This window comes from Tetrahymena thermophila, assembly GCF_000189635.1.
Source record: "Tetrahymena thermophila SB210 genomic scaffold scf_8254395, whole genome shotgun sequence".
NCBI classification, from domain to species: Eukaryota; Ciliophora; class Oligohymenophorea; order Hymenostomatida; family Tetrahymenidae; genus Tetrahymena; species Tetrahymena thermophila.
In genome coordinates this window covers 223,324-239,046 of record NW_002476178.1, presented here as the reverse complement: position 1 = coordinate 239,046, position 15,723 = coordinate 223,324, and the positions used below count along the sequence as shown (strand labels likewise).

Genomic DNA, 15,723 nt, shown 5'->3' with positions numbered 1-15,723 from the left:
TATTTAATGTTTCTTGCCTTATTCTAAAAACTATTTTTAGACATTCTGTAAAGTATGATTTTTCTATATAGAGTCAACCTTTTTAAGCTTTTATCTTTTAAAGTGCTGTTTTAATAAATAAACATTAAAATTACTGTTTGATTAAATAGATTAGTTGAATTAGATTTATTAAGTAAAATTGTATGGCGATAATTGATTTTTCATAAGTGAACAATTTAACATAGATGTGATAAATTTTATTTGAAAAGTTTTGTCATAATTAGAATTAGAACTGAGATATTAGATTAATGTACTAAATGCCAATTAATTTAATTTACTTTTTATTAGTGAATTTGTAAAAATAATTAAGGAAATTAATTACTTTTCACTTTTTTATAAAATTAGTTTAATTAAATTAAATACTAACTAATATTTTTTAAAGTAAAAATCAAAAAATCACAATCAGAAAAGTTAGAACTAATAATAACAAACTAGAGTTTATTTATTATTTATAAGTTAAAAACAATTGCTTATAAATAAAATATTTTTATAAAAAATCTCTAATATTTTAAGGCTTTAAGTAATCTATTTGTATTGCAACAAACATTTTGAAATATTGAAGAAGCTCTTAATTGAAGACAAAACTTATTCTAAAAAGAAATATTTCTACTTAGTTTTTAAAAAATTAGCTATTAAGCTTAAAATTATTTATTATGTCTAGAAAATCATCATAAAATGGAACTATTAAAAATCATAGTAGCTATATAAATGATAATAGTAGTCAAACAAAAGAAATCGAAAAAGATACTCCCAAACTTTCTTAGAATTCAAATAAAAATGCTTCAGCCATTGAAAATAATGTTTAGTAAAATTGTAGAGAAGCAGCATCTTCGCTTTTGCAAAATAATTAGGTGTCATTTAATCCTTCTTCCTCGTTGATGATGGGAGATAAATCAAACAATACTAACTCTTTGGATGAAGAAAAAATGATTTTAGAAGTAATTTTATCTGGTTAGTTAAACGATTTAAAGCACTTCAATTGGAAAAATAAAACTTTAAATTATGTTAGACCGTTTGGCCCTACTTCATCAATAGATAAAAAGGTAACACCTCTAATTGTAGCAGTTTACTGTGGAAATATTGATAATGTGAGAGAGCTGTTTAATTAAAAAGCTCCAATAGATGTTAATTACCCATCAAAAAAGTAAAAACTATCTCCTTTAATGGTCGCATGCATTAAGGGACAATTTGAAATTATGCAATACCTAATATAAAAGGGAGCGGATGTTTGTTAAACTAGTGTAGATGGACTTCCTCCGCTTTACTATTGCTTTTCTAGGCTTGAGGAAGATAGCAATTATTTTGAAAATAAAAACCTTTGTATCAAAATGGCTCAATACTTATTAGAAAAAGGAGCAAATGTTAATTAAATTGTTAATGAAGAAAATAAACATACACTACTTATGCAATTTTGTAATATTTAAGATGATCTAGATTACAGAGAAAAGGATATAAACCTATCTATGATTAGATTTTTAGTTTAAAATGGTGCAGATATTTTTATGAAAAATGCTTAAGGCTAAGATTGTTATGACCTGCTTGATAAACATCCATACAAAGAAGAAGTAATTAAGATATTCGAATAATATGAAAATACCATGGTTTCTAATTTCAGAATATCTAATGAAAACGAAAGACCCTCCTAATCTCAATTATTAATATCTTAAGGTAGCCGCTATTAATAAAGCAAATCCAAGAAAAAAAATTCAACTCTAAACACTCCTTAGTCTTCTAGCAGACATCTAAATCTACCTAATATTAGTTAATCACCAAACGGATAATCGTTTAGTAACTAGTGTTAGCATAACTAGTAATAATAATAATAATAATAGGAATTATAAAAATAACTTAAACCTCAAATAGAGAATTAAACTTAATAATATAGATCTAAATATAATTAAAATACAGAAATTGAAGGAGAAGAGACAAAGCACAAAGCATGCTGCCTTCTCTTTTTTTGAAAAGTCTGAAATTCTTATGTAAAATTAAATAAATATCCCTCTACTAAAAAAAAAATATGATCTTTTAGCCAATTAATTTCAAGCTACTTTTAGCAACATTTATTCTTGAACCAAAAGAAACTTTTTTAGCACTTGCTAAAATTAGAATTAATTTAGTTAATAAAAATATTCAAAAATTTATATTATTATTAATTTAATCAATAAAACTAATTATTTTTATATTAAATAAACAATTTACAAATTAAAGAAATATAAAATATTTATATTATTCAAAAAAAGTTAATTCATTTTTTTTGTATAAATTTATTTCATTTTTTATAAATAGTTAAATCATCCAATAATTATTTTTCTGTTTTTATACATGTAATATGCTGTAAAAATTTATTTATTTTTTGATTCATTAAAATAAAAATATAATAATGTTCCGAGATAATTTGATTACTGAGTTTTCTCTACAATTAAAATTGGTTGTAATTATTAATCAATCTTTTTAAATAATTGAATTTGGTAGATATTTATATAATCTATGAACTACATCTAACAAATAAGCACAAAACACAATACTAAATAAAATAATTATAATTTTAAGCAAAAAAATTAAGATTAAAAACAAGGATAATAAAATTCGACAATAAAAATTATAATTCGCATTTCGAAATAAATAAAAAAAATAATGAAAATTAATTGAATAATTTTAAATGGTTTTCTACTCAATATTAAAATAATTTCATTTTTAAAACAAAATACATTTTAGTTTCTAAATAGATTTTTCATTTAAAATTTTATTTGAAATATCCTTTTTTATAATGAGGTTAAACATTTTATATTTTATTGAGTGAAAGAGCAGTAAGAGCATTTAATTTACATTATATAATATACAGTTTACCCATTATATTAAAATAATTTGTAGCATGTTCCAAATTTGTTATTATTTATTTCATTTTTTGGATTTCTTTTTACCTTTCTTTTTCTTTTTCTTTCCTACTTTAAAGAAAGGATTGCTAAATAGTCCTAAACCAGGGTCAGGCATTAAATCAGCATCTACACCTAAGTTACCTTCAGGTACTAATAATGCATTTTTCATGGCTTTGATGGGTACATTAACGTTATACTTTGCTAATCTTTTTTTAACTTCTTCTATTTCATCAACTTACTCTTTTCTTACTACATCAACATTAACCCTTGAAATCACAGCTGAGAATGGTCTATGAAGCTAGTTTCTTCTATCTTTAGAATAAACAGAAAGAGAAGCAGTCTTAATTTCTGGACGCTCATCTTCTAGATCTTTTGACTTTGGAACATTTATAGTTTATCCATAAAGCTTTCTTATTTAAGCAATTTTTTATTTTGAAGCATTATATTCAAGGTCATCAATTTCTTTATCAAATCTAAAATATTTGTCAGTTTTAGCTTTAACTGGATTCGTTTTGGATAAGTCAATAACATTTGTGCTTTTAGGAATATTGACCCTTGATCCCCTATATTCTCCCATCTTTGGGACTCCTGCTAAATTCTCTAAATCATCAAGATACTCCTCTTCCTCTTCTTGATCATCCTTTAAATTGAATCAATTAAACAAAATATCTATTAAATTATAAATTTTACTTCAATTTTTTAAATGGCATCTTCGTTATCCCTTTCTTCGTTTTCATCTTCTTCATCCTCTTCTTCTTCATTTTCATCTCTCTCTTCATCATAATATTCTTCGTGATCATCTCTACCATATTGTTACATTTCTTCTGGTTAAAAACCAAAATCATTTTCGAAATTTAATCCTCCCGGACTTATGTCATCAGCATTAATGTCTTTAAAGAAGTTGTTCTACTTTTTAGGTAAGGTGTTTTTATCAATATCTCTCAATTCCTTTGCAGTATATGGCCTCTTTTTATAGTCACATTTAATGTATTGAGATCCATAAATTGTTGAATCAATTTTTCTGTTAATTTCTTTTTCCAGCCTTCCTTTTGCTAATGACCATTCCTTGATGTAAGTTATTCTTTCTTCATCTTATCTCTTATCATTAACTTCTTTATTTCTATTTTATAACCATTTTTACTCCATTCTCATTTCTCTTACATCGTCACTAGGTTCATAGTAAACATAAGTTGATCTTTACTCAAACTTATTATTTAAATTTCTCACAAATTATTCCTTGCTATTTGTATCAATTGTATAGTTCTTTACATCAGGATTTATATTTACTTCCTTTTTTTCTTTTTCTTTATCTTTTTCTGCAATTACTTGGTCAAGTATTTACTGACCTATATCTTGCACTTTATCTTTTTACCCATCTATAGCAGGTGCCTCAGGTACTCCTTCTACTTATTATTTTGGAGACTGCTCAGACTATTGAGTATTGGCTTATTCTTCCTCTTATTACTTTTTTAGTTCAGCTTCCTCCATAGCTTATTGCTATGAAGGTAAAAATGTGTCTGGTTTAGGGAAAGTCCAGTTAACTTTTAAATATTCTTCATCTTTATTTTTATTATCATTCTCATTTTACACTATGTTTTCCACTAATTTATCTGGTATAAGTTTCTTACGAGTATAATTTTTTATTCTATTTTTAAATTATTTTTGTTAATTTTTATAAAAATAAAATTATTTTTTAAATGAAACTTAAGCTTTTGCTTTTAATTTATAAATAAACAAATAAATAACCTTTCAGCAGGAGGTTCAACATCAGGGATTTAGGTTCTTGCTTTTGTTTTATAATCTTCCAATAACTGTTCAATTTATTATGATGGTTAAAGTGTTGAAGCAGAAAAATCCATCTTGATCTTCTCTCTTTGCTTCTTTTTAAGTTCTTCTTTTTGTCTAAATTCTTCATAGAGTTTTTTGTTAATTTCTATTTCCAAATCATCTTATTCTTCTTACTATATAGTTTCATTGATTCCTTACATTTAGGAGTTTTCTTTTTGTGCTTAGCTAACGCGGTCTTCATCTTCTTCCTTATCTTCTTTAATGAAAGCAGATTCAGGTCTAATAACAGAGCTAATAGGACGAGGAATTTTAGTGTTAAAAGTTACAGCACTTCCTGGACGAATTTTTTTGAAGTTTACAGCACTTTCAGGACGTATAAGATCTATCTTGCTATAATAAGCAGCACTCTCAGGACGGAGACTGGAGTTAAAAGCACTCTCTGGTCTCATAGTACTTTATGTCGAATTAAGTTAAGGTAAAATGCTTTTATCTATACTTCTTAAGACTCCACTTTTTGGTCTTTGCTTATAAGATTAACCTGTTGCACTAAGAATTCTAGATCCTAAAAAGTTAGTTGTCATATTTGTAACAGATGTCATTGCTGAATCAGGACGAGTAAGAACTGCTTTAGCTTATAGCGATTCCATAGTTTAATTGTGTTAAGTTTCTGCTGCTACTTCAAGCTGCTCTAACTAATCTATTGCCCAACTACAAACTTTTTCACAAAATGTCTTTTAAATAATACGATCTCTAGTGAATACAATTTCACGTAGAAGAAGCTGCAATTAGTTATTAAATTTTTGCTTCCATGGTCCATTACGAATTTCTTCATTTGTTTCTTTTGACTGAACAACTTCCTCATTAAATTCTTTAATAATATTAATACAAATATTAAAATGAGGATTCGTTTCTAAAAAGACTGATCTAAATTGGTTAGTCGGTATGGTTATATAATTGAAGCTTTTTTGCCATTAAGTTAGTTTTATTTGTTCTAATAATTTATTTGACTGCTAAATCTTTTCTTCAATAGCTCTTTATCTGTCTCCTCCATAAACAGGAATAGGATTTGAGCCAGATTTAACAGAAAGTGGATTGCTCGAAGTTTAACTTTTTCTATGAATGTTCATAATGTTAAGTAATCTATATCTCTAATAAATTTATAATTGTTATCTTTCCCAAAAATCCTTTTATCAATCAATAAATCAGTAGTAAATGCTTTAAATTTAAGAATTTTAACTAATATTGCGAATTAGATTAGAATTCTCTAAATATTTAGTTTTTGAAAATAATAAATTAATGCCTATAACTATTTATGCTAGTGATTCAAAGAAGAGTGCAACTTATGAACTCTCTTCTTAGCTATATTTTAAAATAATTTTTTCTTATAAGCTAGAAATAGATAACAGAATTTTGCTTTTATCTATCTACCCTTAAGTAAAATAAAACAACTATCAATAATATTTGGTGTTTTTAATTATTTCTTTTGAAATTTAATAGAATTTAATATCATAATTAAAGTGAGTAAATTATAATGATTCAGAAAATTTAAACTTGATGTAATTGATTGTTTGCTTGCTTGTTTTTTTATTAATCAAAATCTGCATTTATATCTTTCATATTATTTTTTAATTATTAAGCAAAAAGGAAGTTTTAATTTTTAGGGTTGATTTCATTTGATTTATAATAAATATTTTTGAAAGTAGCTAAAAAGTATTAAATATCAAATTTAAATTAATTGCTTTAAATTGTATTTTTCTATCACAACTGAAAAAGAGAAAGAGATTCAAATAAAAAATACAAAATGATTAAAATAATATTTTAGTTTTTCAAAAAAAATAATTTTTTCAATTTATTTTTCAATAATTTTTTTGCATTGTTAGATTAATTGCAAAAATTCTCTCTTTAATTGAATTTCTACCAGATCCAGTAAACGATGAAACATTAGTCTGTCCATTAGTGGATTTGCTTTACTGTAATCCCTAAGATTGAGAAACAAGTACTGATTCTCTCTCTTTAATAATTAAAGAGTTAATATCTGATTTATATTATTTAATACAATAATCCATTAGACTTTATTTATAATCCATCTATGAAAAGGGAAAATCTTTTATATTATAGTTTTTTCTTTTACAGTAGCATGCTATTGCTTTATTGAGAAACTTTTCATTATTAATTTTAGCTTCAGGCTTTGATTCTTTGCATAGATAAGCGTTAAATAATATGGCTAAGAAATGAATATCGAAGATAAACTGTTTCATATTTTCTTTGTTAAAATAACTAATCTGAAGTGCATTTTAAGACAAATAAACATTTATTTAGTCCATATATGGTTCTAAATTGAGTCTTTAAATGTCTTTTTAGCTCATAAAAAACACATTTTATCCTTTTTGGATCCAATGGTACTCCCAATATATTATGTATTCAATCATATAATTTATAGCTTCCATAAGCTTACTAAAATAAAATATAATATCATTTTAGCTCATAATTAAAGATAAATTATCCTTGATATTTTCAAGGATGTAAGCAATTTTAATGAATAAAGGTGATGGAGATTTTCCTAATTCCTTATCAGACTTTTAAAAATAAAAACAATTAATATATATTTTAAAATTTAATTATAATATTTATTTACAGGAGCAATATAGACTTTCCTATATTCTGAGAATAGCCTAGGGATGTGCAATAAAATTTTAAATTTAAAGTATGAAAAAACTAAATCGAAGCAAGAGTTGTAAACTAAATTTATTTATTTCTTCCACTAATTTTCCCAAGCATCGTGGTCTAGCTTTATATGAGGTCTAAGCTTAATTGATTCGTATCTTTTAGCAAATTTAGAGAATTACAAGCAAGTATTTATATTTGCACAAGCTGCAAGTAATTAATTTTCTGTAAAATTCGCTACGTTAGAAAGCACCTAGTTAAAAAAAAATTTATAAAACTTTTGAATTTCATTGATAATTATTTTTTTATAAAATTCATTAATCTTTTAAAAATTTTTGGATAATTTTCAAAAACTAAATTTGAAGATAAATTAAAAAAAATAATCAGTTTTATGAAAATTATTTTTTTTTAAATCAATAATTTAAATTTAAAAAGGAATCTATTTAAAATAAAACATATTAAAAATTCAATGTAAATTGATAGAAATTAAATAGCAAAAATTTTCATTAAATGATTTTAATATAGTTATTTAATAAATAATAAATATTAAAATAAATTAAAATGTAATACCTCTTTGAACGAGTTAACATACTCACTTATGAATAATTGGATTTTACTCTCTATCAAGGCAATAAGTTAGGAAGAAAATATTCTTCTAGAGTCAATGTCTACATTTTAAACGACTTTATCGATTAATTGAAAGATTGTATTCCAAAATAAAATAGAATGCCTTGCTCCTTTTAAGTTTGTTTCTAATAAATATTTTTTATATCCACTATCTAAATTGTCTCTAGAAGGATCTTTTACAGGCTTTGCATTAGCTAGAATTTACCTTTTTCTGTTTATTTTTAATGAATAAGACGAAATTATTTATTTTGCAGGAATTTTTTATTTACACTTCGGGTATATCTATTTCAGAAATAAATTAAACTGGTTATAGATCAGGATTTCCGATTTCTTCTTCACAAAAATTTACATTAAGAACAGTAAACATTGAAAATATTTACCAATCATCAACATTTTGCATTCTAGTTAACCTTTATGCATATGCTACAAACATTTCATCCATTTTACATTCTAATTCATCAACGAAGAGCCTTTGAATAATAAAGTTTAAGCTAACGTTTTTATTTTCTTTTTAATAGAGGACATCTGAAATTAGCTTTACATTCTCCACTGAATTTTTTATTTTTAAACTTGGTTTAAAATTTTTTATTAATTATTTTTTTACATATTTCTTCTAACTCGGAGCCCCAAAATATATTTTATTGAATACAACAGAAAAAGACAGAGCAACTTTAATTAATCCAATTACAAATAAAGCTCTTAAAGTAGACATTTTCTTCACTTTTCTTTTAAAGATAAATAAATAAAGCTTAAAAATTAATAATTTTATTATAGTTACTAAAAAGAGAAGACTGAATTCACCATAAACTTACAGGATGAAATTTGCATACTCTTCAGTAATTTAAACTGTATTTTCAGCTTCTAATTTTCCTACCTAAGCAATTTTGCTATTAATCAATTGCTATTAATTTTATATTTTTTTAATATTTTATTTTTTCTAAATTAATTTACTGCTAAATTTCTTTTTTTTATTTCTAAATAGCCTTCCACTGCTCTCTAAGTTTGTTTTGTATCTTTCAAATATTATATTAAATCCTATAATTTTGTTAAAGGGTTTTCAGAAATCAGATCGTTTACTATCGAATCAACAAGAGTCTGATAATGAGTTTCTAAAGTTTTTCTTTATTTTAAAATGTTTTTAAATTAAAAAATTTTTTAACTCAAAAATAGAATGAATTTTGAATTATAAAAGACTAGGTTTTATCAAAAATGATGCTTTGTTTATTGATTAATTACCTTATGTCAAATTAATTTAGATAGAGTGAATATTTTTCTGATTTTTTCATGTTTTGTAAAACTTCTAATGCCTATATTGCTTAATTGTAATTCTTTTCAAAAGTGTTAATGCTAATATTGTCAAGAAATTCATTAATTTATTCAGCCATTTCTTCCTTTTCTTTTTTTAATTTCTACTGATTTTAGAATCTCGAATAATTATCTTCATTATCATCACTAGAGTCTTCGCTTTCTTCTGATTCACTATTTTTGCTTTATTTTTCATCTTTTTCATCTTCACTGTCATCTGAATCACTATATGAATGCTTTTATTCAATTTTTTTCTTCATTACCATTAACTTTCTTTACCTCACTTCATTTACATTCTCAAAAATGTATTTTAAGCTATTTTCGAACTAAGAAAAATTAGATTTAATTTCACCAAATTCTTTAAAAAACTCATCATATTCCCCTTGAAGTGCTATAAAATTTCTATAATTTTCGTAAATAAATTCCTAAAGCTCTTCCTTTTCTAGCTTAAGGAGATTCGATCCTTCAACAAATAAGCTCTGATATAATCTAATTTAATTTATAAAAGATCGTTTTTTATGACTGCTATTTTTAAGCTTTACTTCTTAGAATAATCTATAAAATATTCATAGTAAAGCTAGTTGATTACTTTTTATATGAAAATACCCTATTCTTAATTTAATCTTCAACAGAATTTGTATTGTCTTCCATTTTCAAAGATTATGCTTATTTACTTATTTACACTTCTTATAAAATAACAAATATAAAGATAATGGGATTTATGTTAGTTTTTATTTAAAAAGCAAATAAATATAATATTTTTTGGTAAATAAATACTCTAAAAAATTAAATACGCAGACTATAATTTAATTTATTTTAATATATTTTACATTTTTTGTAAAATTTATTTTTATTGAAAAAACAAATTAAAAAGAAAACATCTTATTCATTTTTAGAAAATAGTGTTTAAAATAGATTTATGAAATTTACAAATATTTTTTGTTTTTTTTAAATCAATTCCTCAAAAGGAATTAATTAAATAATTTAGTTTAAATTTCTACTGGCTACAGATTTACCTCAAATTTGATAAAAATTATAAATTAATAAATCAAAAATCTTGCTTGATCTTAAAATTATCAAAATTTTATAACAATAATAATTAATTATCTAAATCTTAATTAATATAAAATTAGATAGAACTTTTCAAAATTTGTTAAATTAAAGGTATTAAATTAATAGATTATGTTTTGCAGATACTCTGTCTTCTAAATGAAGGATATGATTCCTTCTTTAACATAAAAGACTGTATTCTTTAACTAAAAATAAATTTTTGGCTTCTCCAAGACTAAATCTTCTAAGATGTGGATGCAAGAGCATGTGACTGATGAGTATGTCAAAAAAGCACAAAAAGTATTTAAAGTTATTTATGTGAGAGAGTAATACAAAAATTTAATCATAAATTTAGGACAATTACAGAAGTAGAGCTTCTTATAAATTAATAGAAATTTAGGAAAGATATAAAATCTTTAAGCAAGGATAAAAAGTTCTTGAATTAGGATCAGCTCCAGGCGGTTGGACATAAGTAGCAGTTGAATTCACAAAAAGTAATGAAAAAAAACCTACTGTTTTAGCAATTGATAGAGATTTTATGGATCCAGTTCAAGGCGCAGTATTTTATTAAGGAGATATAAATGATAAAAAGACTCAGGTTTACATTCCTGAATTCTTCAAGCTTGAGCCTGTTGATATTGTATGAAAATTACTTTTGATAAATGAAATATTTTTTCCTTATTTAATAAGAAATGCTAACAGCTAACTAATACTTCTATTTTTGATAGATAAAATTAGTATTTTATATATTATGAGAAGATAAAGGAAATTTCTATTAATTTAATAAATCTTTCATTTCTACCTTTTAAATTATACAATTAATAATAAGGTAATATCTGATATGGCACCTAATTTTAGTGGAGATTTAGATTAGGATCATTTACTCATTTAAGATTTAAACAATATGACCATTGATGTATGTACAAAGAATTTAAAAATAGGAGGAACTGTTGTAATGAAAACCCTAAACGGAACTTTAGAAAAAGATGTTTTTAGGATGTATAAAATTTACTTCAAAGAATTTTTAAGAGTAAAACCAAGAGCTTCAAGGGCTAGGTCTAGTGAATTATATTACCTAGGAAAAGGGTATGGGTTATCAAAAGAGTATGAATAACTTAAGAAAATTGAAGAAAAAAGAGAGGTGATTACATAAAATAGGTTAAATTTAAAAGCTAACAAATATATTTAAATAAATTAAATAGAAAGGCATTCCTATAGATGATGACGATATTCCCGACCTAGGCTTTACTGATTAAGAACTTCTTGAGTAAACTCGTTCAGTGATATTGCAGATGTATGATCAAGGAAAGACTCGTAAGAAATTGAATGAATAAAAATTGAAGAATAAAGAAAATAAAAATGTGCAATAAGATTAATAATAATAAACTGAATAATCAGAATAAAACAAATAAGCTAGTTTTGAAGCAAATAAAAAAGAGATATAAAATGATTAAAGTTAGAATAATAACTTAAACGAAGAAAAAAAAAATGAAAAATAATAAGATATTAAAGACGAAATTATAAAAAAGGAATAAATAAATGAATGAATCAATTTATTATTACAATATAAAAAAGTATTTAAGAATCAATCAATCAAACAAACATCTTCAGCAATTTTTATTTTATATAAATTGTATTTAAAAAATAGATTTTTCCATTTTAAAATTAATTAATTTATTTATATTCATTCATTTTTGATTTAACTATTTAGTTACCGAAGAATAAATTAAGGAATTTAAGGAGATTCCTGGTTTAAATATTGATTGGAATAATTTAAAGCCAAAAACAGAAGAAGAAATTGAAAAACGTAAGGCAACTTATAATAAAGTTAAAAGATACAATGTAATTCATTCATTTTTTTACTTTAATTATTTTTAATCAATCGCATTTAATTGAAATTTAAATACTATCTTGCTTATTCAACTTATTTTTATTAATATCTAATAATTTAAATTTATTGATATTTCTAAAAATTAATTAAATAACTTTAAATCATTGAATTAATATTTAATATATAATTGTATGCTTTAATAGGACTATAGAAAATACTATGGAAGCAAATTGACATTTACAAAAAATAAACCAACTTCTATGGCAGAGTTGGCAACTTAATTGGCAGAAGCACCTACTATTGATATGAAAAAAGCTATGGATTAAGGAATGTTACTTGAAGATTTAAATAAAATTATTAAATAGCAAAATGCTGATCCTATAGAAGATGAAGGACTGTTCTTGAGTGATGAAGAAGAATATGATCCATATGCTGATGACGATGAGAGACTTAAAGTAACAGAGGAATTTAACAGATCTGTTGATTAATATGTTTAAGATTCCAAGGAAGCTGATCCTTACGATGCACAAAATCTTTATAGTCCAGATGATTAGCCAAGAACTTTATAAGATGTTAAAAAGAAATAATTAAATTTGCAAGAAATTTTAGAATACGGTATTTTATTTATTTATTTAACTTTGTATTTGTAAGTATTATTAATTATTTTATTAAAATTAAATAGAAAAACTTAAAGAAGGGAAAAAAGATTATTATGAAAAGTTAGAGAGTGGAGAGGCTGATTTAGAAGAATTAGATTAAGAAGAATTAGAAGAAGCTATTGAAGAATTAGAAGAAGATATTGATGATTAAGAAATGGAGAAAACAAACAGTGGTATTGAAAATTTTATTATTATTAAAAAAATAAATTAATATTTAAACCATATTTAAATAGACCAAGACTTTATTATTACCAGATCAAGAGACAATAAATACCAAGATGATCATCTCAAAGCAGATGATTTGGATGATATTATATTTAACAAAAAGAAGAAATGATTTATTTATATTTATAAATTTATGTTTATAGCTAATTAAATGTATGACGATAAATAAGTAAATAATCTTTAATTTAATTTAATAAGTTTTAATAAAGAATAATTTGAAACTCGTTCAATTTAAAGAGAGATTTAATTAATCAAATAAATGATTGCAATAATAATACAAATTATAAAATCAATACAGTAATTCTATTTTTTGTTGAAAATAATGAAGTCAGCTAATTTGAAATCTGATGATATAAATAACAGAAATAGTTCATTATGTAGAAAAGAAAGTTTTCGATTTATAAAAATGTGAAGCCTTCAATAAATAATTTATTATTGATTAATAATCACTACCTTAATCAAAATTTTAATTTATTAAAAAGTTAGTTAACTATTTATTATTTTAGATAATTAATTAAAATTTAGAAAAAAGCACATTTATCCTTAATTTTTATATAGTACAAGTCTATCTTAGTTATTTATAGATTGATTTATAAATAAATAAATAGTTAACCATTAATTAGCTTGTTTGTTTGCCTAAGTAATTTTACTATACTTGTCTTAAAATCTTTTATTTAGCTTCAATCTACTGAGTTATGATATAAGAAGAAAATTTGATTTAGTTGGATTAAAATATGATTATAAGTGATTTTAAATTAAACACAATGTTATGTTGTTCATAAGAATCAATTAGTTAATCGAAAACATAAAATAATGGAGATATAAGTTAATAGAAATAAAATGATTAAATATTATTTAATCAAACCAGCTTAGGCTAAAGCATTTTAATAAAGGAAGACACTTAGCATGAAAAAAACTAAATGAATAATTTAATTTCCTACAAAAATATGTTAGTAGAAGTAGAAGATGAATAAAATTAGTAAGGCCTATAAATTAACTTATAAAAGGTATTAAGCGAAAATGCAAAATCTACTGATAACGGAAGCGAAAATGATAATCAAAGAGAGTCTCTTATATAAGATGCTCATGATAATAAATAAATAGAGCAAACTAATAACAAAAAATAAGGAAAAAAAATACATTTCAATTTAGAAAATAATTAAATATGCAAATAAAACTATATGATTAAGTCAAACAGTTTAGAATTTAAGTATCAAACTCACAATTAAGAATTATTTATTTGCGACCATCATAATACTTTTGATAATTGCTATGAAATCAAGCAGCAATCTAACAGCGTGAATACTAGTATCTGCTAAAGTCCTCGAAATGGAGATGATTCCCAATAATTTAATAAAGAAGATTCCTCTTTTTCTGATAATGGAGATAACTCTTACTATTAAGCATAAAGCTCTTCAAAAAAAAGCAAATTTCACTCGGAATTTTTTAATTAAGAATTCAGTAATTCAGACAATCAGTTTTTTTCAGATAATAAAGATAATATTCATAACATCTAATAACCCTATTTAAAATAAATAAAATCTTAAGATAATAATTATTTGGGTCATAAATTTGATGATTAATTTGAAGACAAGAGTAAAATTTTAGAAATTTTGCTGTAAAAAAATGGATAAAATTAAGAACCTCTAAATAGAAAATAAATTCAAAAATTGAATAAAGTAAATAAAGCTATTGTTTCAATCTAAAGGCTAGCTAAAACCCACCCTAAAAAAATAAATTCTATTGTAAAAAATTTTTTTTTTTTTTAGAAATAAGTTAATTTCTTTATTTTTATTTTAGTTTCAATTAGAGGATGATTTAAAATCATACAGAAATAGGTCAATGTCTAAGCACTCTCAATCAAATTAATAAAAGAAAAAAGAAACTAATTAAGTCGAAGACAATGAATTAGAAAATGAAACACATAAAGAGCAAGATCATCATTCTTAGAAAAATTATAAGTAGGCATTTGATGAAATAAGAAGAAAAGAAAAAATGAGTTTTTTATGCGAAAGAGGATCAGAAGAAGACATAAAATGTATTAAATAGCTTTTAGAAACTGATCCAAGAAAGTATCTTAGAGACACAAAAGACCCTGAGCACTTTCTGAGTTCAAGAAATGTGAAAGGATTGACTCCTATTTATATAGCCTGCAAAAATGGAAATCTTGAAGTAATTAACTAATTTCAAGTAATACATTCTTTAAGTTATTTTTTTTTTAAAAAAAGGTAGTAAAATTTCTAATTAAATCAAATTGCAACTACATGGTCACAAGTAAAATATAAAAATAATTAGAAGAAACTCCTTTTGAGACCGCTCTTAGATGGAATCATGTAGAAATTTGTAAATTTATGCTAGAAAAATGTATATTTGAAGATAAGTATTTAATTTCGTGCCTTCCTTTATGCTAAAATTAATCAATGAAAACAATTATTGAAAGCAAGATTAAAAAAAAATCTACTGCTTGTAATATTTTCTGATAAATATATAAATAATTAATTATATATCATATTTATTTTATTAAATTTTATGGAAAAACTAACTATCTTTTTATTTCACACATTCATAAGTTTAAAAAATAAAATTAATAAAAAGCAATTTTATTTTTGGCTAAGTAATTATTAGATTATTTATTATTGCTTTAATTACCATAAGCTTA

General features: G+C 23.5%; 5 protein-coding genes across 5 annotated transcripts; 3 read left to right on the top strand and 2 right to left on the bottom strand. All coding sequences in view use genetic code 6, as the record gives it.

Moving 5' to 3' along the window:
- Positions 1-692: 692 nt before the first annotated feature.
- On the top strand, positions 693-2,000 carry TTHERM_00456730 (ankyrin repeat protein; the record flags this gene model as incomplete). The annotated part of the gene is made up of 1 exon (XM_001024180.2): positions 693-2,000. The coding sequence occupies one exon, from the start codon at positions 693-695 to the stop codon at positions 1,998-2,000; it is 1,308 nt and encodes a 435-aa protein (XP_001024180.2).
- A 937-nt stretch (positions 2,001-2,937) lies between these two features.
- On the bottom strand, positions 2,938-5,830 carry TTHERM_00456720 (hypothetical protein; the record flags this gene model as incomplete). The annotated part of the gene is made up of 3 exons (XM_001024179.3): positions 2,938-3,555; positions 3,606-4,560; positions 4,662-5,830. The coding sequence occupies 3 exons, from the start codon at positions 5,828-5,830 to the stop codon at positions 2,938-2,940; spliced, it is 2,742 nt and encodes a 913-aa protein (XP_001024179.3).
- A 729-nt stretch (positions 5,831-6,559) lies between these two features.
- On the bottom strand, positions 6,560-9,950 carry TTHERM_000456719 (transmembrane protein, putative; the record flags this gene model as incomplete). Its single annotated transcript, XM_012800027.1, has 9 exons — positions 6,560-7,279; positions 7,339-7,620; positions 7,938-8,205; positions 8,264-8,324; positions 8,375-8,543; positions 8,599-8,895; positions 8,946-9,114; positions 9,231-9,788; positions 9,889-9,950. The coding sequence occupies 9 exons, from the start codon at positions 9,948-9,950 to the stop codon at positions 6,560-6,562; spliced, it is 2,586 nt and encodes an 861-aa protein (XP_012655481.1).
- Positions 9,951-10,481: 531 nt separating this feature from the next.
- TTHERM_00456710 (ribosomal RNA large subunit methyltransferase) lies at positions 10,482-13,176 on the top strand (the record flags this gene model as incomplete). Its single annotated transcript, XM_001024178.3, has 8 exons — positions 10,482-10,649; positions 10,705-10,989; positions 11,179-11,490; positions 11,552-11,663; positions 12,061-12,191; positions 12,384-12,795; positions 12,863-13,012; positions 13,073-13,176. 8 exons carry the CDS (start codon positions 10,482-10,484, stop codon positions 13,174-13,176), a joined length of 1,674 nt encoding a protein of 557 aa, XP_001024178.3.
- A 583-nt stretch (positions 13,177-13,759) lies between these two features.
- On the top strand, positions 13,760-15,544 carry TTHERM_000456709 (ankyrin repeat protein; the record flags this gene model as incomplete). Its single annotated transcript, XM_012800026.1, has 3 exons — positions 13,760-14,809; positions 14,865-15,236; positions 15,293-15,544. The coding sequence occupies 3 exons, from the start codon at positions 13,760-13,762 to the stop codon at positions 15,542-15,544; spliced, it is 1,674 nt and encodes a 557-aa protein (XP_012655480.1).
- Between the last annotated feature and the right edge of the window lie 179 nt (positions 15,545-15,723).